Source organism: Xenopus laevis, chromosome 8L (assembly GCF_017654675.1).
Source record: "Xenopus laevis strain J_2021 chromosome 8L, Xenopus_laevis_v10.1, whole genome shotgun sequence".
NCBI lineage: Eukaryota > Metazoa > Chordata > Amphibia > Anura > Pipidae > Xenopus > Xenopus laevis.
In genome coordinates this window covers 16,578,730-16,598,033 of record NC_054385.1, presented here as the reverse complement: position 1 = coordinate 16,598,033, position 19,304 = coordinate 16,578,730, and the positions used below count along the sequence as shown (strand labels likewise).

The 19,304-nt window shown below is 39.8% G+C and overlaps 1 protein-coding gene across 4 annotated transcripts in view; it reads left to right on the top strand.

Moving 5' to 3' along the window:
- dennd1a.L (DENN domain containing 1A L homeolog) overlaps positions 1-16,182 on the top strand; it is a 442,273-nt gene extending 426,091 nt beyond the window's left edge. For 2 of the 4 annotated variants that reach the window (XM_041572481.1, XM_041572482.1), the window contains 4 exons: positions 2,329-2,417; positions 9,321-9,449; positions 12,377-12,623; positions 13,684-16,182. In XM_041572481.1, the coding sequence (XP_041428415.1) occupies positions 2,329-2,417; positions 9,321-9,449; positions 12,377-12,623; positions 13,684-14,910 (1,692 nt within the window). In that variant the 3' untranslated portion in view covers positions 14,911-16,182. The remainder of the gene's footprint in view (positions 1-2,328; positions 2,418-9,320; positions 9,450-12,376; positions 12,624-13,683) is intronic. The other 2 variants (XM_041572483.1, XM_041572484.1) reach the window with 1 other exon arrangement.
- Positions 16,183-19,304: the final 3,122 nt, after the last annotated feature.

The following is a 19,304-nucleotide window of genomic DNA, read 5'->3' as shown; positions in this document are numbered from 1 at the left end:
AGAAGCCACATGGATAATGGGGAATCATCGCTTCTGCCAAAGACTAAACATTATTGTTACTTACTAATAGCTAAAGAGCATCCCATAATATTAGTGCTATGGGCACATAATGGTTTGTGGTATTTCACTTGCCACGTGTAAAATGAAATCACATTTTATATATTGTGCCACAGGCCCAATGGTGATACAAAAAATGCTGATGATAACGTCAAATTAATTGGGATTATCAGTCATTCTTTCATTGTGTTAAAGGAACAGTAAGACCAACAAAATTAAAGTATACAATGGGATTCTTCAGAACTTATCTGTTATCTACTGTGTATCCTGTGCTTGAATGGCTGCCCCCATGGCTACACAGCAGCTTGTTTATAAAAACTATAGTAGTACTTATCTGTTATCTACTGTGTATCCTGTGCTTGAATGGCTGCCCCCATGGCTACACAGCAGCTTGTTTATAAAAACTATAGTAGTACTTATCTGTTATCTACTGTGTATCCTGTGCTTGAATGGCTGCCCCTATGGCTACACGGCAGCTTGTTTATATAAACTACAGTAGTGCGTATCTGTTATCTACTGTGTATCCTGTGCTTGGATGGCTGCCTCCATGGCTACACAGCAGCTTGTTTATATAAACTATATTAGTACTTATCTATTATCTACTGTGTATCCTGTGCTTGAATGGCTGCCCCCATGGCTACACAGCAGCTTGTTTATATAAACTATTGTAGTACTTATCTGTTATCTACTGTCTATCCTGTGCTTGAATGGCTGCCCCCATGGCTACACAGCAGCTTGTTTATATAAACTATATTAGTACTTATCTATTATCTACTGTGTATCCTGTGCTTAAATGGCTGCCCCCATGGCTACACAGCAGCTTGTTTATATAAACTATAGTAGTACTTATCTGTTATCTACTGTGTATCCTGTGCTTGAATGGCTGCCCCCATGGCTACACAGCAGCTTGTTTATATAAACTATATTAGTACTTATCTATTATCTACTGTGTATCCTGTGCTTGAATGGCTGCCCCCATGGCTACACAGCAGCTTGTTTATATAAACTATTGTAGTACTTATCTGTTATCTACTGTCTATCCTGTGCTTGAATGGCTGCCCCCATGGCTACACAGCAGCTTGTTTATATAAACTATATTAGTACTTATCTATTATCTACTGTGTATCCTGTGCTTAAATGGCTGCCCCCATGGCTAAACAGCAGCTTGTTTATATAAACTATAGTAGTACTTATCTGTTATCTACTGTGTATCCTGTGCTTGAATGGCTGCCCCCATGGCTACACAGCAGCTTGTTTATATAAACTATATTAGTACTTATCTGTTATCTACTGTGTATCCTGTGCTTGAATGGCTGCCCCCATGGCTACACAGCAGCTTGTTTATATAAACTATTGTAGTACTTATCTGTTATCTACTGTCTATCCTGAGCTTGAATGGCTGCCCCCATGGCTACACAGCAGCTTGTTTATATAAACTATATTAGTACTTATCTGTTATCTACTGTGTATCCTGTGCTTGAATGGCTGCCCCCATGGCTACAGAACAGCTTGTTTATATAAACTATTGTAGTACTTATCTGTTATCTACTGTGTATCCTGGGCTTGAATGGCTGCCCCTATGGCTACACAGCAGCTTGTTTATATAAACTATAGTAGTACTTATCTGTTATCTACTGTGTATCCTGTGCTTGAATGGCTGCCCCCATGGCTACACAGCAGCTTCTTTATATAAACCATTGTAGCATCGTAGCAAACAAATAAGTTTTAATAGTGCAGGGCAACACTACATTATATTGTCATTCCTTTACAACACTTTCATCTTTTTGTGTTACTGTTCCTTTAATAAAGGCAAAAGACTTTATTTACCAACCTAGTTGCACCCTCGCAGTAACACGTTTGGAAATGAAAACAAAAACAGTTGCCTGTATGGGTATGGCCAGTTTATAACCTATCTTAGTTATGAATTCAATTCAGCCCCATAGGCTAAGATATGAGGAAGTCATCCAGCTAAAAGTAGGACACAATAAGGGTCTTGGCTTTTACAACATTTAGGAATAGTCGCATGTAACTGAACTACTGCATATAAAATTTAACTGCATTATTAATGTGCTGTATGCTTGAGCAATGGTGTCACCTAAATGGTGGTGGGGCTGTGATCTGGTGCAGGTAGCACAGCGTCCTAACTTTCACTCTCATGCTACCATAGCTGCAGCTGGTTGGTTTTTCACATCTGTCCCTAATGTTTTCCACAGCTCTAATGTAACTTATGTCATTATGATCTTATCCTAATAAAATCTACATTTGTTACAGGTTCGCCCAGCAAGGCCTCATGTGCCCCGACGTCCAAAAAATAATGCTGTGGTAGAGAGCCGCACAGCAGCCGAATCTAGTCCTGACCAGTAAGTGCCATGTGCTATGTATCATTCCATGTTAAACTTAAAGAGACATTGTCATGGGAAATTTTTTTTTTTTCAAAATGCATCAGTTAATAGTGCTGCTCCAGCAGAATTCTGTACTGAAATCCGTTTCTCAAAAGAGCAAACAGTTTTTTTTATATTTAATTTTGAAATCTGACATGGGGCTAGACATATTGTCAGTTTTCCAGCTGCCCCAAGTCATGTGACTTGTGCTGTGATAAACTTCAATCACTCTTTACTGCTGTACTGCAACTCCTCCTGCATCCCCCCCACCCAACAGCCAAACAAAAGAACAATGGGAAGGTAACCAGATAACAGCTCCCTAACACAAGATAACAGCTGCCTGGTAGATCTAAGAACAACACTCAATAGTAAAATCCAGGTCCCACTGAGAAACATTCAGTTACATTGAGTAGGAGAAACAACAGCCTGCCAGAAAGCAGTTCCATCAAAATGACCTGAGATGGCTGCCTACACACCAATATTACAACTTGAAAAAATACACTTGCTGGTTGAGGAATGACATTTTTTATTGTAGAGTGAATTATTTGCAGTGTAAATAGTTTAATTTAGAAATAAAAAAAAGTACATCATAAAAATCATGATTGAATCCCTTTAAAGTTGGAAATTCCAGGTATACTTCCACAAAGGATTCAAATCAGGTTATTTGTTTTTGGACCTTTTGGTCTTGATTTGTCATCTCCTTCCCCTATCCTTCTATTTTTCACTAGTCTGACTGCCCTTTCCTTGCCTGCCTTCTGTTCTTTTCATTATCTAGAAAAGGTGCAATCTTTATATCTATAGTTGGGGTGGAAAGATCACCAAGAAACAGTTTGCTTGGGCAAATCATCATACTCTCTTGGTATTGCAAATGATTTGCTCATGCTGTGGTGCAGGGTCTGTTATTCTTGCAAAGAGGGCAATTTCTAGAGGAAGCTTTGCTCCAGCTTTGGCAGAACTACAGCTTCCACTATCCTGATGCAGGGGTTCTATTTCTACAGTGATAAAGCTAACCTGTTTCCTAACTTAAGAGCAATAGAATCATATAGGGCTTTTTATCTTTAAAGGACAAAATAAAAACTGTATAAATAGGCTGTCCAAAATAAAAAATCTTTGTAATATAGTTAATTATCCAAAAATGTATAAAGGCTGGAGTGACTGAATGTCTAACATAATAGCCAGAACACTACTTCCTGCTTTTCAGCTCTCTAACTCTGAGTTAGTCATCGACTTTAAGGGGGGCATCATGGGACATAACTGTTCAGTGAGTTTGCAATTGATCCTCAACATGTAGCTCAGATTCAAAAGCAACAGGTATGAACCATGTGACCATCTCCCAAGTCGCTGATTGGTTACTGCCTGGTAACTAATTGGTGGAAACCAAGAGAGCTGCAAAGCTAGGCTCCCTGGTCTCAGCTCTTGCTTCCGCCTTTAACAGCCGCCTTTCACCTCGGGAGTAGCCCTCGGTGCAGGCAGAATACAAACGAAGTCAAACAGGCAGGGGTCAAAGCCGGGAGATCAATCAAGAAAAGTCAGGCATGTTTCAGAATACGGATAGCAGAATAGTCGGTTTACCAGGCAGAGGTCAGGAACACAGAAGTCAGATTAGTCAGGCAGGCAGGGGTCAAAACAGGAATCAGGTACAAGATACAGGCAGGAATAACCCAGGAACTCTTGGAGATGAACCTAACAACGGGCAATGCACATGGTAAAAAAGTCAATACATTTCAATACATTTGAATTTGCTGCCACTGCGCGCTGACGTCATCACGCCAGCGCCAGATCGCCTATAAATAAAGAAGATGTGCGCCGCGCGCTCCTAGGGAACCGGCACTACACAAGGAGAAGCACAACGCGGCGGGCGTCCCCGACGATGGCGCAGCGGGCACCCCCGCAGGCCCACTAAACCACCAGGGTGAGTTTTTATTACACCATTACAGATTACATGTTTGCCTAACTAACTATATTAGAAATATTTTTTTTATTTTGGACAGGCTATCTATTTATCCAGTTTTTATTTTTATACTCAACAATTCCTTTTAAAGGATTGTTCACCTTTGAGTTAACTTTTAGTAAGAAATAGAGATATAGAGAGCATATGTTTTTAGATGGGGTCAGTGGTCCCTATTTCAATGAAAATATATTTAATAGAGACCAATTGAAAAGTTGCTTAGTATTGGCTATTCTATATATATTAATAAAAGTGAACTTTAAGGTGACTTCAAATGGCAGTATTCTCAATTTAAATTTCCCTAAATAGTTGCACGTTCCTACCCCAAATAACCTGTGACTAGCTTTTAGATGAGTTCAGAGGAGCAATATAGACCTTTTTTTATAGTTCAATTTATTGTCTTTTGCCTATTGTATTAAATAGGAAATGCAAATGGTTTTTCGTGCTTTCTTGCATTATATTCTCTTCATAAAAACCCAATCCAAACAAATCAGCCGTCTACTGAAAAGCCCTTTATATAATGACCTGATGCTTATCTCACAACCTAGCAGGCTGCAGCTGGGTAAATGTAAAGAGAGGGTTGGTTTATACAGAGGGCTTCTCGGTGTACTGCTGATTTGTTTGAATTGTGCTCCTATAAACTGAAAGTAAAATAGGATTTTACTTTCAAGTTGTGATTTTTTTCCCTGTTTAGTGCAGGAAAATGATATACAATTACTTTGTAGCTGCTCTCTTGTACATTCAAATTTTTTGGTATGTATTTGGTCAGTCCCAGATTTTGAGCAAAAGAAATAAGAACAAGTGCATGTTCAATTCGTAACCCCTCAGACTAGGGGAAAATAACAGAAGCCTTTAAACTTCTAACTACTCCGTTAAACTCCCATCCCAGTGATACAACACTTTTTATATCTATGGCTTATCAGTATATACAGTTACAGTTACATTTTGCACCAAAATACAACATTCTTATTTCACTGAATATAGTACTTTACCTTTATCAGATAAATATTACACGTAGATGTTGGGCTGCACCATAGAACTTTACTGCCCTCTTTTGGCCAAAGTTAAGTACTAAAACAGTTGAATTTCATAATTAACATATTATTTACAATTAAAAATTGTATTTTAATTTAGTATATAATTTTGTTTCTTTATTATATACAGCTGGGTTGGCTGTGTATGATAAGCTGCATAATGTAAGGCTTTTGTTGTAGCCACAACATCCCTAGAGTGCAATGGTGGGGAGTTTCAGGGTTGCAACTACGGGTTAGTAGAAGAGGCATGTACCTATGGAACAATGGTGGTAGGGGTGCTTGGCATGTACCTCTTTTGTCTATACTCTACTAGTTCAGGGACCTGGAAGATCTCAAATACAGGCAGTTTAATTGATTCTCTGCAATCTCTGGATTCCCCACCAACTCGTCAACTTGTACACACACCGAAGTAAGTGGGGACATCAATCAAGAAAAGTCAGGCATGGGTATGATTGAGCATGGGTTGCCTTGGACGGCAATCTAACTTGGCCCAAAGAGACAAGCGGGGGATGTTGGGGTAGAGTGCTTGCCTCAAGCACCCTCAACCTTAGGCCTGGCAGTAATCTCCCATACAGTCCATTTTAAGTTAGGTCCCAGGCATTCTGAAATCTAGCAAAGAATGAATGAACACGCACTCCTGGAGCCAGCCGATAAGGTAAAAAACAACGTTTATTCCTTATTGTTAAAAGTTAAACGACCTAACGCGTTTCGTATTCAACGATACGTAATCATAGGTACAAATTTCAATGTAATTTTAACTGTACTTATGAGTATTGTCGAAATATGAATTTTTCTTCACAAGCTCCTTGAACAAATTGCACTCGAAGTTCCATAATTGTAAAAAGGTTTTTAATTGGAAATTTAGGGTTAAACTGAGGGGAAGGTTAGCCCTGACGCCATATCCTTTTAACTGGTTTAAATATTTGTAACGGTTCTCTTCACATTTGTACCTATGATTATTTATCGTTGGATACAAAATGCGTTAGGTTGTGTTACTTTTAACAATATGGAATAAACGTATTTTTTTACTCGGCTGGCTCCAGGAGTGCGTGTTCATTCATTCTTTGGTTGTGAATTCACCTCAAGCTACAGGTTCGGGGCACACAAGCCAACCGCCTACTCTGGTGAGTGCGAATAAGGCTGATTTTATTCATGTTACATACATTCTATGGATTGTATCCGAAGGTGACAGACATGGGGTCTTTACACCCAGGTCACTCCCCCCATCGGGTGAGCTGCATTTTTACTTGGTCTAGTAGCTTATATTGAAATGCTCGGGGATTTATGGTTCCGGGCTACTATCTGTTTGTTGAATTTCATGTAGTCTGGGGTTTAGAGCCGGCTATACATGTTTGTTATTCTGGAAACTAGATAATGAGAAGATAGCGAAAGGGTCTCCTTAAAGTGGAGTATTTACTCACCACATATGGGAAGTGGCCCAGGTGCACCGCTCTGAGCCCTCAGCATGGGGAGCGGACACCGGTGAATAAATCTGGAGCAGGCACTCAGAAAAGACAAACTTCCCCCAAGTAGTAGAAATCAAGTAGAAAAAGATTTATAGTGTCCTCTGCCTTACATGTTTAGCGCTACAAACACTTAATCATAGGCCTATGATTATGGTCGAATAGTCGAAAGATTTTTAGTTCGAATCATTCGATTCGAAGACGAAGTCGTAGTCTAAGGTCGAAGTAGCCAAAAAAATACTTCGAAATTCAAAGTATTTTTTATTCTATTCCTTCACTCGAGCTTAGTAAATGTGCCCCTTTGAAAATGCGTAAGGCAGAGGACACAATAAATCTTTTTCTACTTGATTTCTACTACCTGGTGGAAGATTGCCTTTTTAAGTGCCTGCTCCAGATTTATTCTGGAAACTAGACCCCATACCTTTACTGGGCAGATTTTCTCACAGCAGTGACGAAATGATAAAAATCAAATTGGTTCTTGAGAATTTCTGCACTTGGGCATAGTTTTCCCAGTGAACCCAATGAACCTTAAAGCTTCGGATTGCAGTTTAGCACTGGCTTAAACCCTATAATTGAAAATCAGCCGTATTAAAGCCCAAAGTGCAGAGCTCACCTAAATCAGGCAAAGCAACCCCTTAGCCGTATCTAAATTAGTCTTCCGTTGTCAAAGGATATGGAAGTTGTGGTACAACTGGGTAACACGCGGTGCAAACGCATACAAAAGGCACCTCGTTATATAAATGTCGGTAGCATAACGTCATGTGACATTTTCAGAGTACAAAAGAAAATATTTAGGTAAATCTAGAATTGGTATTTCAGTAATGTCTGAAGCAACAACATATTAAGTCAAATAAGCAGTACATTGTGTTATCCCACACTGAAGGCAGTATCTGCTTAGTTACTTCTTACTGTTATATTCAAGAGGGGAGATAATGATTTTCTTTTCCCTCCCTCCTCCCATTTTAATCACAATCTCATTTAAATGTCAATTAAATTTGAAATATCTACATTTGTCAGACTCTCCTGGTATTGGTCATGTTGATGTGAAGCAGGCTTGTCCGTGCTTTCTCACCATGCATATCATCCTCATTAAAAAGAAATCCATGCAGCTGAAGTAATGCGCCGAGGCTCTACGCTTCCTGCGGCTCTGCTCGGATGTGTGTCTGACATGGTATTTAAAAGGAGGCAAGCTGTCACCAGCGTCACATGCAGGTGTTAACACAAAGCGGTCGAACGCCTGGGCTGCATAGAGGAGCCTGCAGTGCATTATGGGCAGTGGTCCTGGTCTCTGCTGATGTGTGTTTGACATTTCGAGCCTAAGATTTTTTTTAAAAAAGTGTCTAAAATGTCTCCAGCTTCTCAGCTATGGATGAGTTTGAATGCTGTCTCTGATTAAAGTTGCAAAAGGACCTGCGGTGCTCTGAGAATTCTGGTTCTCCAAACCTCTTCATACTGCCCTCGGGTTAAGTAGCTGAATTACTGTGATATCATAACCTTTGTAGCATCTCAAGGTGGCTTCCCAGGAGTGACACGGTTAGCTAGCCAGGATTATACATCATATGAAAACTGGAACAGGTCTAAAATGCCACCAGAGTGATTGGTCTTCTCCTCCTTACCAATGTGTAGGACTTTAGTATGCATCTATTTAGCAACTGATGAATCAGCCAAAATGTAGCATTTTTTTACCACTCCTGTATCCGCCAAGATCAGATCAGGATCCTATCATAATTGTGCCAAGAACATTTTTTATTGTGTCCAGAAATTCAGAACTGCATGAGAAAATAGGGCCTGTTGAAAGATATTCATTGATGGAACTCCTGGTTGCTGCATGGTGCTTGCTTATAGCTGACAGGGGCCTAACGGCTCCAAGTACTGAGAAGTCCGGACCAAGGAGGATGCTTTAGAGTAAAGTCCAAGTTTGCGGTAACCAAAGGGTTTAGGAGTAATTGTAGTCAAAATTAAGGCAGTAGTTCAATAGGCAGGCAGCAAGGATCAAAGTTAAAGGTTCAGGCAAGGTCAAAAAGTTCAGGAATCAAGTAATAATGAATTTAGAAGCACCCGGGTATACCGGTAGTAAATCCTATAATCAGGCATTAAACCCATGACCTCTGCGTCTTCTTATTTCAAACCTTCGCGCAAACCCCCACGTGGGGGCTTACAGTGCTGCCATCTTGGATGCAACGGAGACGGGCGCAGCATTGGGCGCTCCTGACAGTAGCCTTGTGATAGATGTGACACTTGGGGTGCAGATTATTTCACCAGGCCTCCTGCATTTTAGGCTTCACGTTATGGCCTATGCCTTGTTAATGCTTTGTTTTCTTTTCTTATCTACATGACATTTCACAACGTTTTAACAGTAGATGTTACATAAATTTTGATTATTGAATTTAGAAAAAGTTTATACCTCTAACAACGTCCTCTTTCCTTTTCTCCCCAGCATTGTAAAACCCACTCGTCACTATACTGTTTTTCTCTCTGAAGATTCTTCTGATGATGACTTCCTGCAGGAGGAAGACTCTGTTTCTGCCTTTCCTGAAAGCTTTATCTTCTCTGCTCCTTTTGAATGGTCTCTACACTCAACTATCCCCTTTCATAGTTACATAGTTACATAGTTAAATTGGGTTGAAAAAAGACAAAGTCCATCAAGTTCAACCCCTCCAAATGAAAACCCAGCATCCCTACACACACCCCTCCCTACTTTTAATTAAAATTCTATATACCCATACCTATATTAACTATAGAGTTTAGTATCACAATAGCCTTTAATATTATGTCTGTCCAAAAAATCATCCAAGCCATTCTTAAAGGCATTAACTGAATCAGCCATCACAACATCACCCGGCAGTGCATTCCACAACCTCACTGTCCTGACTGTGAAGAACCCTCTACGTTGCTTCAAATGAAAGTTCTTTTCTTCTAGTCTAAAGGGGTGGCCTCTGGTACGGTGATCCACTTTATGGGTAAAAAGGTCCCCTGCCATTTGTCTATAATGTCCTCTAATGTACTTGTAAAGTGTAATCATGTCCCTCGCAAGCGCCTTTTTTCCAGAGAAAACAACCCCAACCTTGACAGTCTACCCTCATAATTTAAGTCTTCCGTCCCTCTAACCAATTTAGTTGCACGTCTCTGCACTCTCTCCAGCTCATTTATATCCCTCTTAAGGACTGGAGTCCAAAACTGAACTGCATACTCCAGATGAGGCCTTACCAGGGACCTATAAAGAGGCATAATTATGTTTTCATCCCTTGAGTTAATGCCCTTTTTTATGCAAGACAGAACTTTATTTGCTTTAGTAGCCACAGAATGACACTGCCCAGAATTAGACAACGTGTTATCTACAAAGACCCCTAGATCCTTTTCATTTAAGGAAACTCCCAACACATTGCCATTTAGTGTATAACTTGCATTTATATTATTTTTGCCAAAGTGCATAACCTTGCATTTATCAACATTGAACCTCATTTTCCAGTTTGCTGCCCAGTTTTCCAGTTTAGACAGATCACTTTGCAAAGTGGCAGCATCCTGCATGGAACCTATAGTTCTGCACAATTTAGTATCATCTGCAAAAATAGAAACAGTACTTTCAATGCCCACCTCCAGGTCATTAATAAACAAGTTGAAAAGCAAGGGACCTAGTACAGAGCCCTGCGGTACTCCACTAACAACACTGGTCCAATTAGAAAATGTTCCATTTACCACCACTCTTTGTAGTCTATCTTTTAGCCAGTTCGCTATCCAGGTACAAATACTATGTTCCAGGCCAACATTCCTTAATTTAACCAGTAACCTTTTGTGTGGCACTGTATCAAATGCTTTAGCAAAGTCTAAGTAAATCACATCCACTGCCATCCCAGAATCGAGGTCTCTACTTACATTCTCGTAAAAAGAAATTAAGTTAGTCTGGCAAGATCTATTACGCATAAAACCATGCTGGCACAAACTCATAGTATTATGATTTGCTATGAAGTCCAGTATCTTATCCTTTATTAACCCTTCGAAAAGCTTTCCTACCAATGACGTCAGACTAACTGGCCTATAGTTTTGAGGCTGAGAACGGGATCCTTTTTTGAATAGAGGCACCACATTAGCAATTCGCCAGTCTCTTGGTACAATACCAGATCTCAATGAATCCTGAAAAATTAAGTAAAGAGGTTTGGCAATCACAGAGCTAAGCTCGCTAATTACCCTGGGATGAATACCATCTGGCCCTGGACCTTTGTTAATCTTAACCTGTTCAAGTCTCTTTTGAATTTCTTCTAGTGTGAACCATGCATCATTAGTTGTATTACTAGAATTGGGAGTGTTAAGAAGGAAACCTTCACTTACTGGTTCTTCATTTGTGTAAACAGATGAAAAATACGAGTTCAGAATCTGCGCTTTTATTTTGTTTTCATCAACCAGCTGATCCCCCTCTGATAGTAAGGGTCCCACCCCTTCCTGCTTCATTTTTTTACTATTGACATATTTAAAAAATAATTTGGGATTTTTTTTACTGCTTGCTGCAATATCCTTTTCTATAGCAATTTTAGCTTGCCTTATAGCTTCTTTGCATGATTTATTGGCCTCCTTGTACCTTATAAATGTTTCGGCTGTACCAGCTAACTTGAAAGCCTTAAAAGCACGTCTTTTCTTACCCACCTCAACACCAACGCTTCTATTGAACCAAAAAGGTTTTGCTTTGCAACGACGTTCCTTGCTTACAAGTGGAATATACTGACAAGTATATTTATTAAGCAGCATTTTAAAGACTTCCCATTTTTGTTCTGTGTTTAACCCTGTGAAAAGCATTTCCCACTTAATATGTTGCAGAGATGCCCTTATACTGTCAAAGTTTGCACGTCTGAAATTTAGTGTTTTAGTTACTCCCTTATAGAATTGCTTCTGCAACAGAATCTCAAAGGAGACCATGTTATGATCACTATTCCCTAAATGCTCACCCACACAAATGTTAGAGATGAGTTCAGTATTGTTAGTTATTACAAGGTCCAAAAGAGAGTTATTCCTAGTAGGTTCTTGAACGAGCTGGAATAAAAAGTTGTCATTCAGCATATTTACAAACCTACTAGCTTTTTCTGTCTTAGCAACCCCATTACCCCAGTCAATGTCTGGATAATTGAAGTCACCCATAGCAACAACTTGACCCAGCTGTGAAGCCGCTTGTATCTGCAAGAGTAGCTGGGCTTCATACTCGACACTTATACGAGGTGGTTTATAGCATACACCAATGATAATTCTTTTTGATACCTTTTGCCCAGTCGAAATCTCTACCCAGAGTGATTCTACACCCTCACCAGTGCCCCCCCATCATTTCATGTTGTATAAAACTCTGTATTTTAATAATGTTTCAGTCATGCACTGAAATTTCACTCTAAACAAGTAGCTTGTCATGTACAGTAGGTTGCATAAAAGCAACATAATGTCTTGGATACTTTCTTTTATGATTAACATGAGACTTTACTATAAAAATGAATTGTTGTTTTTGCCCCTCCCAAGGCCTCAACATTATCGAACCTTGAAGGAATCTGAAGCTGATGGGGATGAAGCGATCAGCCCAGAGAAGAAGAGTCGGGAAGTAGTAGTTGAAGAACCTCATAGTACAGAGGTCAAACACATTAGTCTTCTAGAAGACATATTTAGCAATTTACAAACAGAACCACCACTACTGAGCCAAGCCAAAAGTTTAGAAGATCTCAGAACACCCAAAGAGGACCATGAAAGCCACTTAACTTTTGATTACCAGGTATAAGTCTACATGAAGACACAGCAAACATTAGTAACATGCAAACCACTGTGTGATCCCTTATTCTACACAGTTTTTGTGAATGGTGACAATGATAATACGAATGGAACTTTTAAAAATTTAGTTTTTTTGTTTTTTTATAACAGGCTTAGCACCAAAAATGGAGACAAATGTTGGTAATTGTAAAAGAAAACGGTAATCTGTAATGTAGCTTGCTGTATGTTTGTCAACTCAGAGGCACAACTGGAACCCTCACGCTAACATGGGGCAATGTTAAAAGTATTAAGCTGAGCCCCCTGCAATAACGTAATTAAGGGACTGTACTGTAGGGCTACTGTTCATCACTTTCTGGGTATGTATCAGCCCATACATGTTGCAAGGACTACAAGGTCTTGTGGCATGTGGGGAAATGTGATGAGGCAGCAGCAAAAACATGACATTAAAGGATAAGTAAACCTTTAATATAAGTGAATGTAAAATTGATAAGGGGGCTATTCTAAGCACTTCTGTCATTTACATTCATTATTTATTTATTGTTTATTCCAAGATATTAAGGGATACATGTACTGTTAATATGAATGAATTTTGTTACAACAGCACCACCTGCTGGTCATTTTCCCCACCAGTCTGACCACCAAGTAGTCAAGGAAGTTGTCAGGAGAAAGAAAGAGGCTGCTCTGATGTTCTTCTGTTTAGGAAAGATGTGAGAAAGGTTTCTAATGTTATTCCTAAGCAGAAGAACATCAGAGCAGCCTCTTTCTTTCTCCTTGACTACTTGGCGGTCCGACTGGTGGGAAAATGACCAGCAGGTGGTGCTGTTGTAACAAAATTAATTTATATCAACAGTACATGTATCCCTTAATATCTTGGAATGAAAAATAAATGAATAATAAATGTAAATAACAAAAGTGCTTAGAATAGCAACCTCATCAATTTTACATTCACTTGTTATTAAAGTTGACTTATCCTTTAACAGCGATCTGTAATTATAGCATTGCCTTTGATATCTTAAAGTCTGTATGTTAATGTTCATGATTACATCTACTGTTCATTTTCACAGAGAATGGAGTTAATAGCTCAAGAATGGACTCGTACTGTGCCCACAATGAAACATGGCCACCCATACAACAAGCTATGGAGCATGGGACATGATGACATGGCGATCCCTAACAAGTATCTTCAAAACCCACCTGAAATACACCTAACCTTTCACACCAATAGCACAGTCACACCACACAAGGACAGTGCATTAACAAATGTACAGAAAGAGGTAACAATAGCCAGTTCCCAGGGAAACATCACAATTCCTCGGCCACATGGACGCAAAACTCCAGAACTGGGGATCGTCCCACCACCCCCTGCATCTAGAGGAATAAAGCTGCAGACTGCCACAACAGAGACCAACACACAACATATTGGAGACAGCAGCAACTACCATGGACTGATAACCGAAGGTTCATTAAGGCAACAGTCAGCAGACGATGGAGAAAAAGAGTCCACCGAGTCGAGAACATCAGCGATATTGAAGCCTGTCAAGGTTCCTACAGAGGTTGTATTGAATGATGATCTTCTAAGCCTCTTGGATCCTTTAAAAGCTGGCCAGTATCAAACTGACAGCCATCCTCCAATAGGGACATTACCGCACAGCATTGAAACTCCTCGTTGCTCCAGCACTCCCTTATTAACTTCCCTCCAAAGTGACTTTATGACTCCAGCCTTCTCCCATCAGTTGGGTTTTACTCCACAACCTGCATTTCTCCACTCCCCTCTAAATCCATTTGCCCAAGCACTGGTAGCAGAAAAATCAGCCTCTGCAATGGGACCCCCTATGGGGGTATTTAAAGCACCAGTTGCAGCTGCTCTTGGGTCTCATGCATTCCTCCCCACAGCTGGCATATACCACGGTCCTAGACCTCTCACTTCTGTTTTGCAAGGAAGTAATCTTTTTGGTCAAATTTCATCAGGTGCTTCCATTTACCCTGTAATACGCCAGAGTCACAGTCTCACTGAAACCCAGCGCAATATGCCACTCACAGCCAGCATCCCTGCTGGGCACAGAACTTTGCCCATGGTGCAGTCCCGCTCTAAACACCAGGACAGCAAGCCCCAGGAATATCCACCTATCCCCCCGAGGCCTGCTAAACTGTTAGAACCAGCCCTGCTCCTGACAAAGTCAGACCACCCTATAGATCCATTTGAAGACCTGCTTAATAAGACCAAGCAGACAGTAACACCAGCATCAGGCAAAGTGGAACAGCTCCGGAAGCAGTGGGAGACTTTCGAATGATGATTCTCAGGTTCATGGTTCTGTGTTAGAAAACAGAGGATTGGTCTGAAAGTAAATGATGTCAATAATGTGGGATAATGGTAATATCAAATATTCAGACCTACAACTTTACAGTATCCAATCCAAGCAATGTTTACTCCGTCCCGCTTGTTCCTTTCTAAAGCTGGAATTGTTATAATATAGAACTACTGAACACTAGCTTAGTCAGAAAAAGCTTCAGATCCGCAGAATGAGATCTGTCCACTCAGTGTCCGGAAATATTTATATTCTAAGGATTACTCAGCAGACCAAGATATCTAGTACACTTGTTTTAGGATTGTGTCTTTAAAGTGTAGTAGAAGTTACACTTGTCGTCACTACTTGTATTTGTCAAAAAGCACCCCCCCCTATAATGATGGTAGACTACACAGACATGTATATACTATTTACGGGTATGGAAAACTAACCTGATGAGCTTGCAATTTTTTTTTTAAGGGAGTATGGTTAGTAGTACACTTCATCTATGATATGATAGACACCAAGAAGAGGCCAGTAAACCATAATCCCAAATGGCACTCACATAAACAGCAACGTGCAGTGGTTTTGAGTTTTTTTTATACAGATCTTAGGAGACGTTTTGGCACTAAGGATAGGCCAACATTAATTCTTCACTTGTATAAAAAAAAATAAAGGGGGAAAAGACTATTTTCAGATCCGTCCTGAGCGGTTTATTAAATATCCCTGATTTACTGGCCAAATGTTTTTAAAGCAAATAAATAAATACATCTATGCAGCTCTTGAGGGAGTAGGTGCTCCCTGTGTTAATCTACAGCTCACGCTTTACTCACAATTTAATTATTATTAGCTAAGGTATCACTCATCTACCACATGAGAGGGCTGAAATACAGCCCACTCTACTACGAATACAAAAGTGCTGATAGAGGTCAGAAAAAGAATTCTTGGATCATGTCTTGTTTCTGGTGGCTCAGGTTCTCCGACCAATTCTATGTCAGTAGAGCGACCTCTGTACAATGGACATCGGCCTGACACTATATGGATACTATACACTGCCGTGGATCTGCCGCAAATGCACAGTATCACACTATATACTTATTATTTTGCAGTATTAGCCAGTGCTGTTTGTTTTTGTGTTTATTTTTTGTTAATTTTAGCAGTTTTACTGTATGCATTTTCTTGTTGTTGTTGTTAATGCAATGATCTATTATCTGCAGTATTATTTTGTTTGTATTTTTAGCATCTTAGATTTCATTGTCATTAAAGCACTGAGATATATATATATATATATATATATATATATATATATATAACTATAACTAACAAGGGAAAGTTGTGCCCACCACTAATTTTTAAAACCATTAGGCAGGGGGTGCAATGAGGGTGTGACCAGTAACGTAACTAGGTGGGGGAGGGCCCTGGAGCGGGCCATGCAGCTGGGGCCCCCTACCCCCCTTCACGACGATTTTCTTTGCGGCTACAGTGGGGTGCGATCTGCCGGGGGGCCCTGCGGGGTTGTGGGCCCTGGTCCAGTTGCACCCCCTGCTCCCCTGGTAGTTACGCCACTGGGTGTGACCACAAAATACATATAGACAAATACAAGAGTCCTCTGCACTCAACCCATTATCAATATATTTAAGACAGAGACATTTTGTGCATACTGCTACTAAAAAATGCCTTACCCTTTAAACAAAACAGGGATTGTTTGTCCATATATTGCAATATATTTAAGCTGGCCAACTACGTCAAAGTCATCCCATATCTGGCCAGTCCTACGCTTAATTTTATCTGATTCATTAAGAATTCTATTGCTTCATTATACATTTTACAAAGGGACTAAGTTTTACCTGCAACTTACTAGCTGCTTTCAAAGTAAAACTCCCAAACTTGGCTGTACCCAATACACCAATATTACAACTAAAAAAATACACTTGTTGGTTCATGAATGTAATTTTATATTGTAGAGTGAATTATTTGCAGTGTAATTTAAAAATAAAAACGACATCATAAAAATCATGCCAGAATCCCTTTAAGGATCCCAGGCAGCAATACAAGAAGTGGAATCAGTCACTCAGTATACTATATTAACCAGGAGGAAAAAACAGACTTCATCAGTGATTTTTTTTTTTTCCCGTAATCAATGACATCACTTTTCATAGTAATACAGGCCCCTTGTTACATTTCTCAAAGGGGTTGTTCACCTTCATAAAAACTTCCAGGATGATGCAGAGAGAGCTAGTCTAAGACAATTTGAAGTCTTCATTTTTTATTTGTGGTTTTTGAATTATTTCGCTTTTTGTTCAGCAGCTCTAAAGTTTTTCCCAAATGACCCTAGCAACCAGGCCGTCTTGCGAATGAGAGACTGGAATATGACGAGGAGAGAGCCTGAATAGAAAGATAAGTAATAAAAAGTAAAAATAATATTAACATTTTTAGGTGTCCATGTTGCTAGTGCTAAGAGTGCAATTGTGCCCTCTACTCTAGAATAGTCAAATTTCAGACTTGAAAAATGGAAATCAGACTGTTACAGTTACAGCTATTAGTCGCAAGTTGGGCTGTAGCCCAATAGGTAGTGATGGGCTAATTTATTTGCGGCGAATTCCCGCGATTCGACGACGGAGAATACATTTTCACCAAAAAAACATTTTCATCAAAAAAACGGATGCCGGCATTTAAAACGAGAGGCTTCTGCAAATTGGGAAATTCGCTAATTTTTCGGCGAAACTCCACCAATTCACCCATCACTACCAATAGGTAGAAATATTGTCGGGATTCATCACCTGCTGGAAGGCTGCAAGTTGGACAACAGGGAGAGGATAGAACATATGATATTATATGTCTACAAATCTTACAGTAATGTGTTTAAATGCTGGTTATAGAATTCTGAATGCTTTGACAATATTCGACCTGGATTACGTCCCTAAATCATTTATTCAAACTGGAATAATCAATGCTGGAATTTAGACTTTTTTTTTTTGCGGGGAAGCGAAATGCTGTGAATAAGGGCGCACTACTGTATATGTGTTATTACTGCACTGCCGATAACCGATGTGAAATACAATGTAATACTATGTACAATACAATATATATATATATATATAAACTTTTCTGGAGTGCCCGCACCTCTGACAGTGGCGATTGCGAGGTGCTCGATCAATGCTTGAAGTATACGTAATAGAGGATCCGCACTCTCATTTTCATTTTCAAAGTGATAGTTTTTATTTTCACATCACAATCCGACGTTTCGGTCCCTCCTGGGGACCTTTCTCAAGGATGAGAAAGGTCCCCAGGAGGGACCGAAACGTCGGATTGTGATGTGAAAATAAAAACTATCACTTTGAAAATGAAAATGAGAGTGCGGATCCTCTATTACGTATATATATATATATATATATATATATATATATATATATATATATATATTCCTAAATGCAGATAAAACTACAAGGGTCACTTTTAGCCCTTAGTTACCCTTAAGGTGGCCATACACTATTTACTAAGCTCTGAATACCCAAAATTCTCAGAAATCCAGAATTTATATTGATTTTTTGTGTTATAATAAGCTTAAAAAAGATCACGAATTTTTCGGAATTTATTAAACCCCGAGGGCTAAAATCACGGCATCTCAAACCTGTCGAGGTTGCATAAAAGTCAATGGGAACAGTCCCATTGATTTTTGTTTTTTCGGGGGTTTCGGGCAATTTCACGATGTTTTCTGAGCTTTCGGGGGAAAACTCCGAAAAATTCTGAGTTTTCAGGGAAATTTCACAAATAAATCATGAAAATCTGAGCTTTTCCCGCAAAGGTAATTTTCTGGAAAATGTAATAATAAATAAGCGTTAAAAACCCGAGCGGGTTAGATCGGAGTTTGTAGCCGCCGATATTGACATAAATTCGGACCTTGATAAATAACCCCTATAAGATCTGCTCGTTTGGCAAGGTTGCCAAACAAGCGGATCTTACCCGATATGCCCACTAAAGGCTGGGCGATATCGGATGAATCCCTGGGGCCGAACGATAGGAAAACAATACTACAAATGGGCTCTGACGGGTCGCAGGACCACATCAACTAGCCAATGCGGTCCTGGATCGTACAAAAAATCAAACTTGACTGATTGATATATGCAGGATTTTTGGCCTGATATAGATCGGAAGGACCCGTCGGGAGCCCCCTCACATGGGCAGATAAACTGCCAAATTTGTGTAAAGGACCGATATCGGCAGCTTTAATCTGCCCGTGTATGGCCACCTTTAGTTGCAATTAGATCCCATGGCCTGCTGCTTAGTACATACTACTTCGGGGCAAATTCACTAAGCGCCGAAGCGCCTAACGCTAGCGTCAATTCGCTAGCATTGGTCATTTTCGTTACTTCGCAAATTCACTAACGAACCCTGGTGTA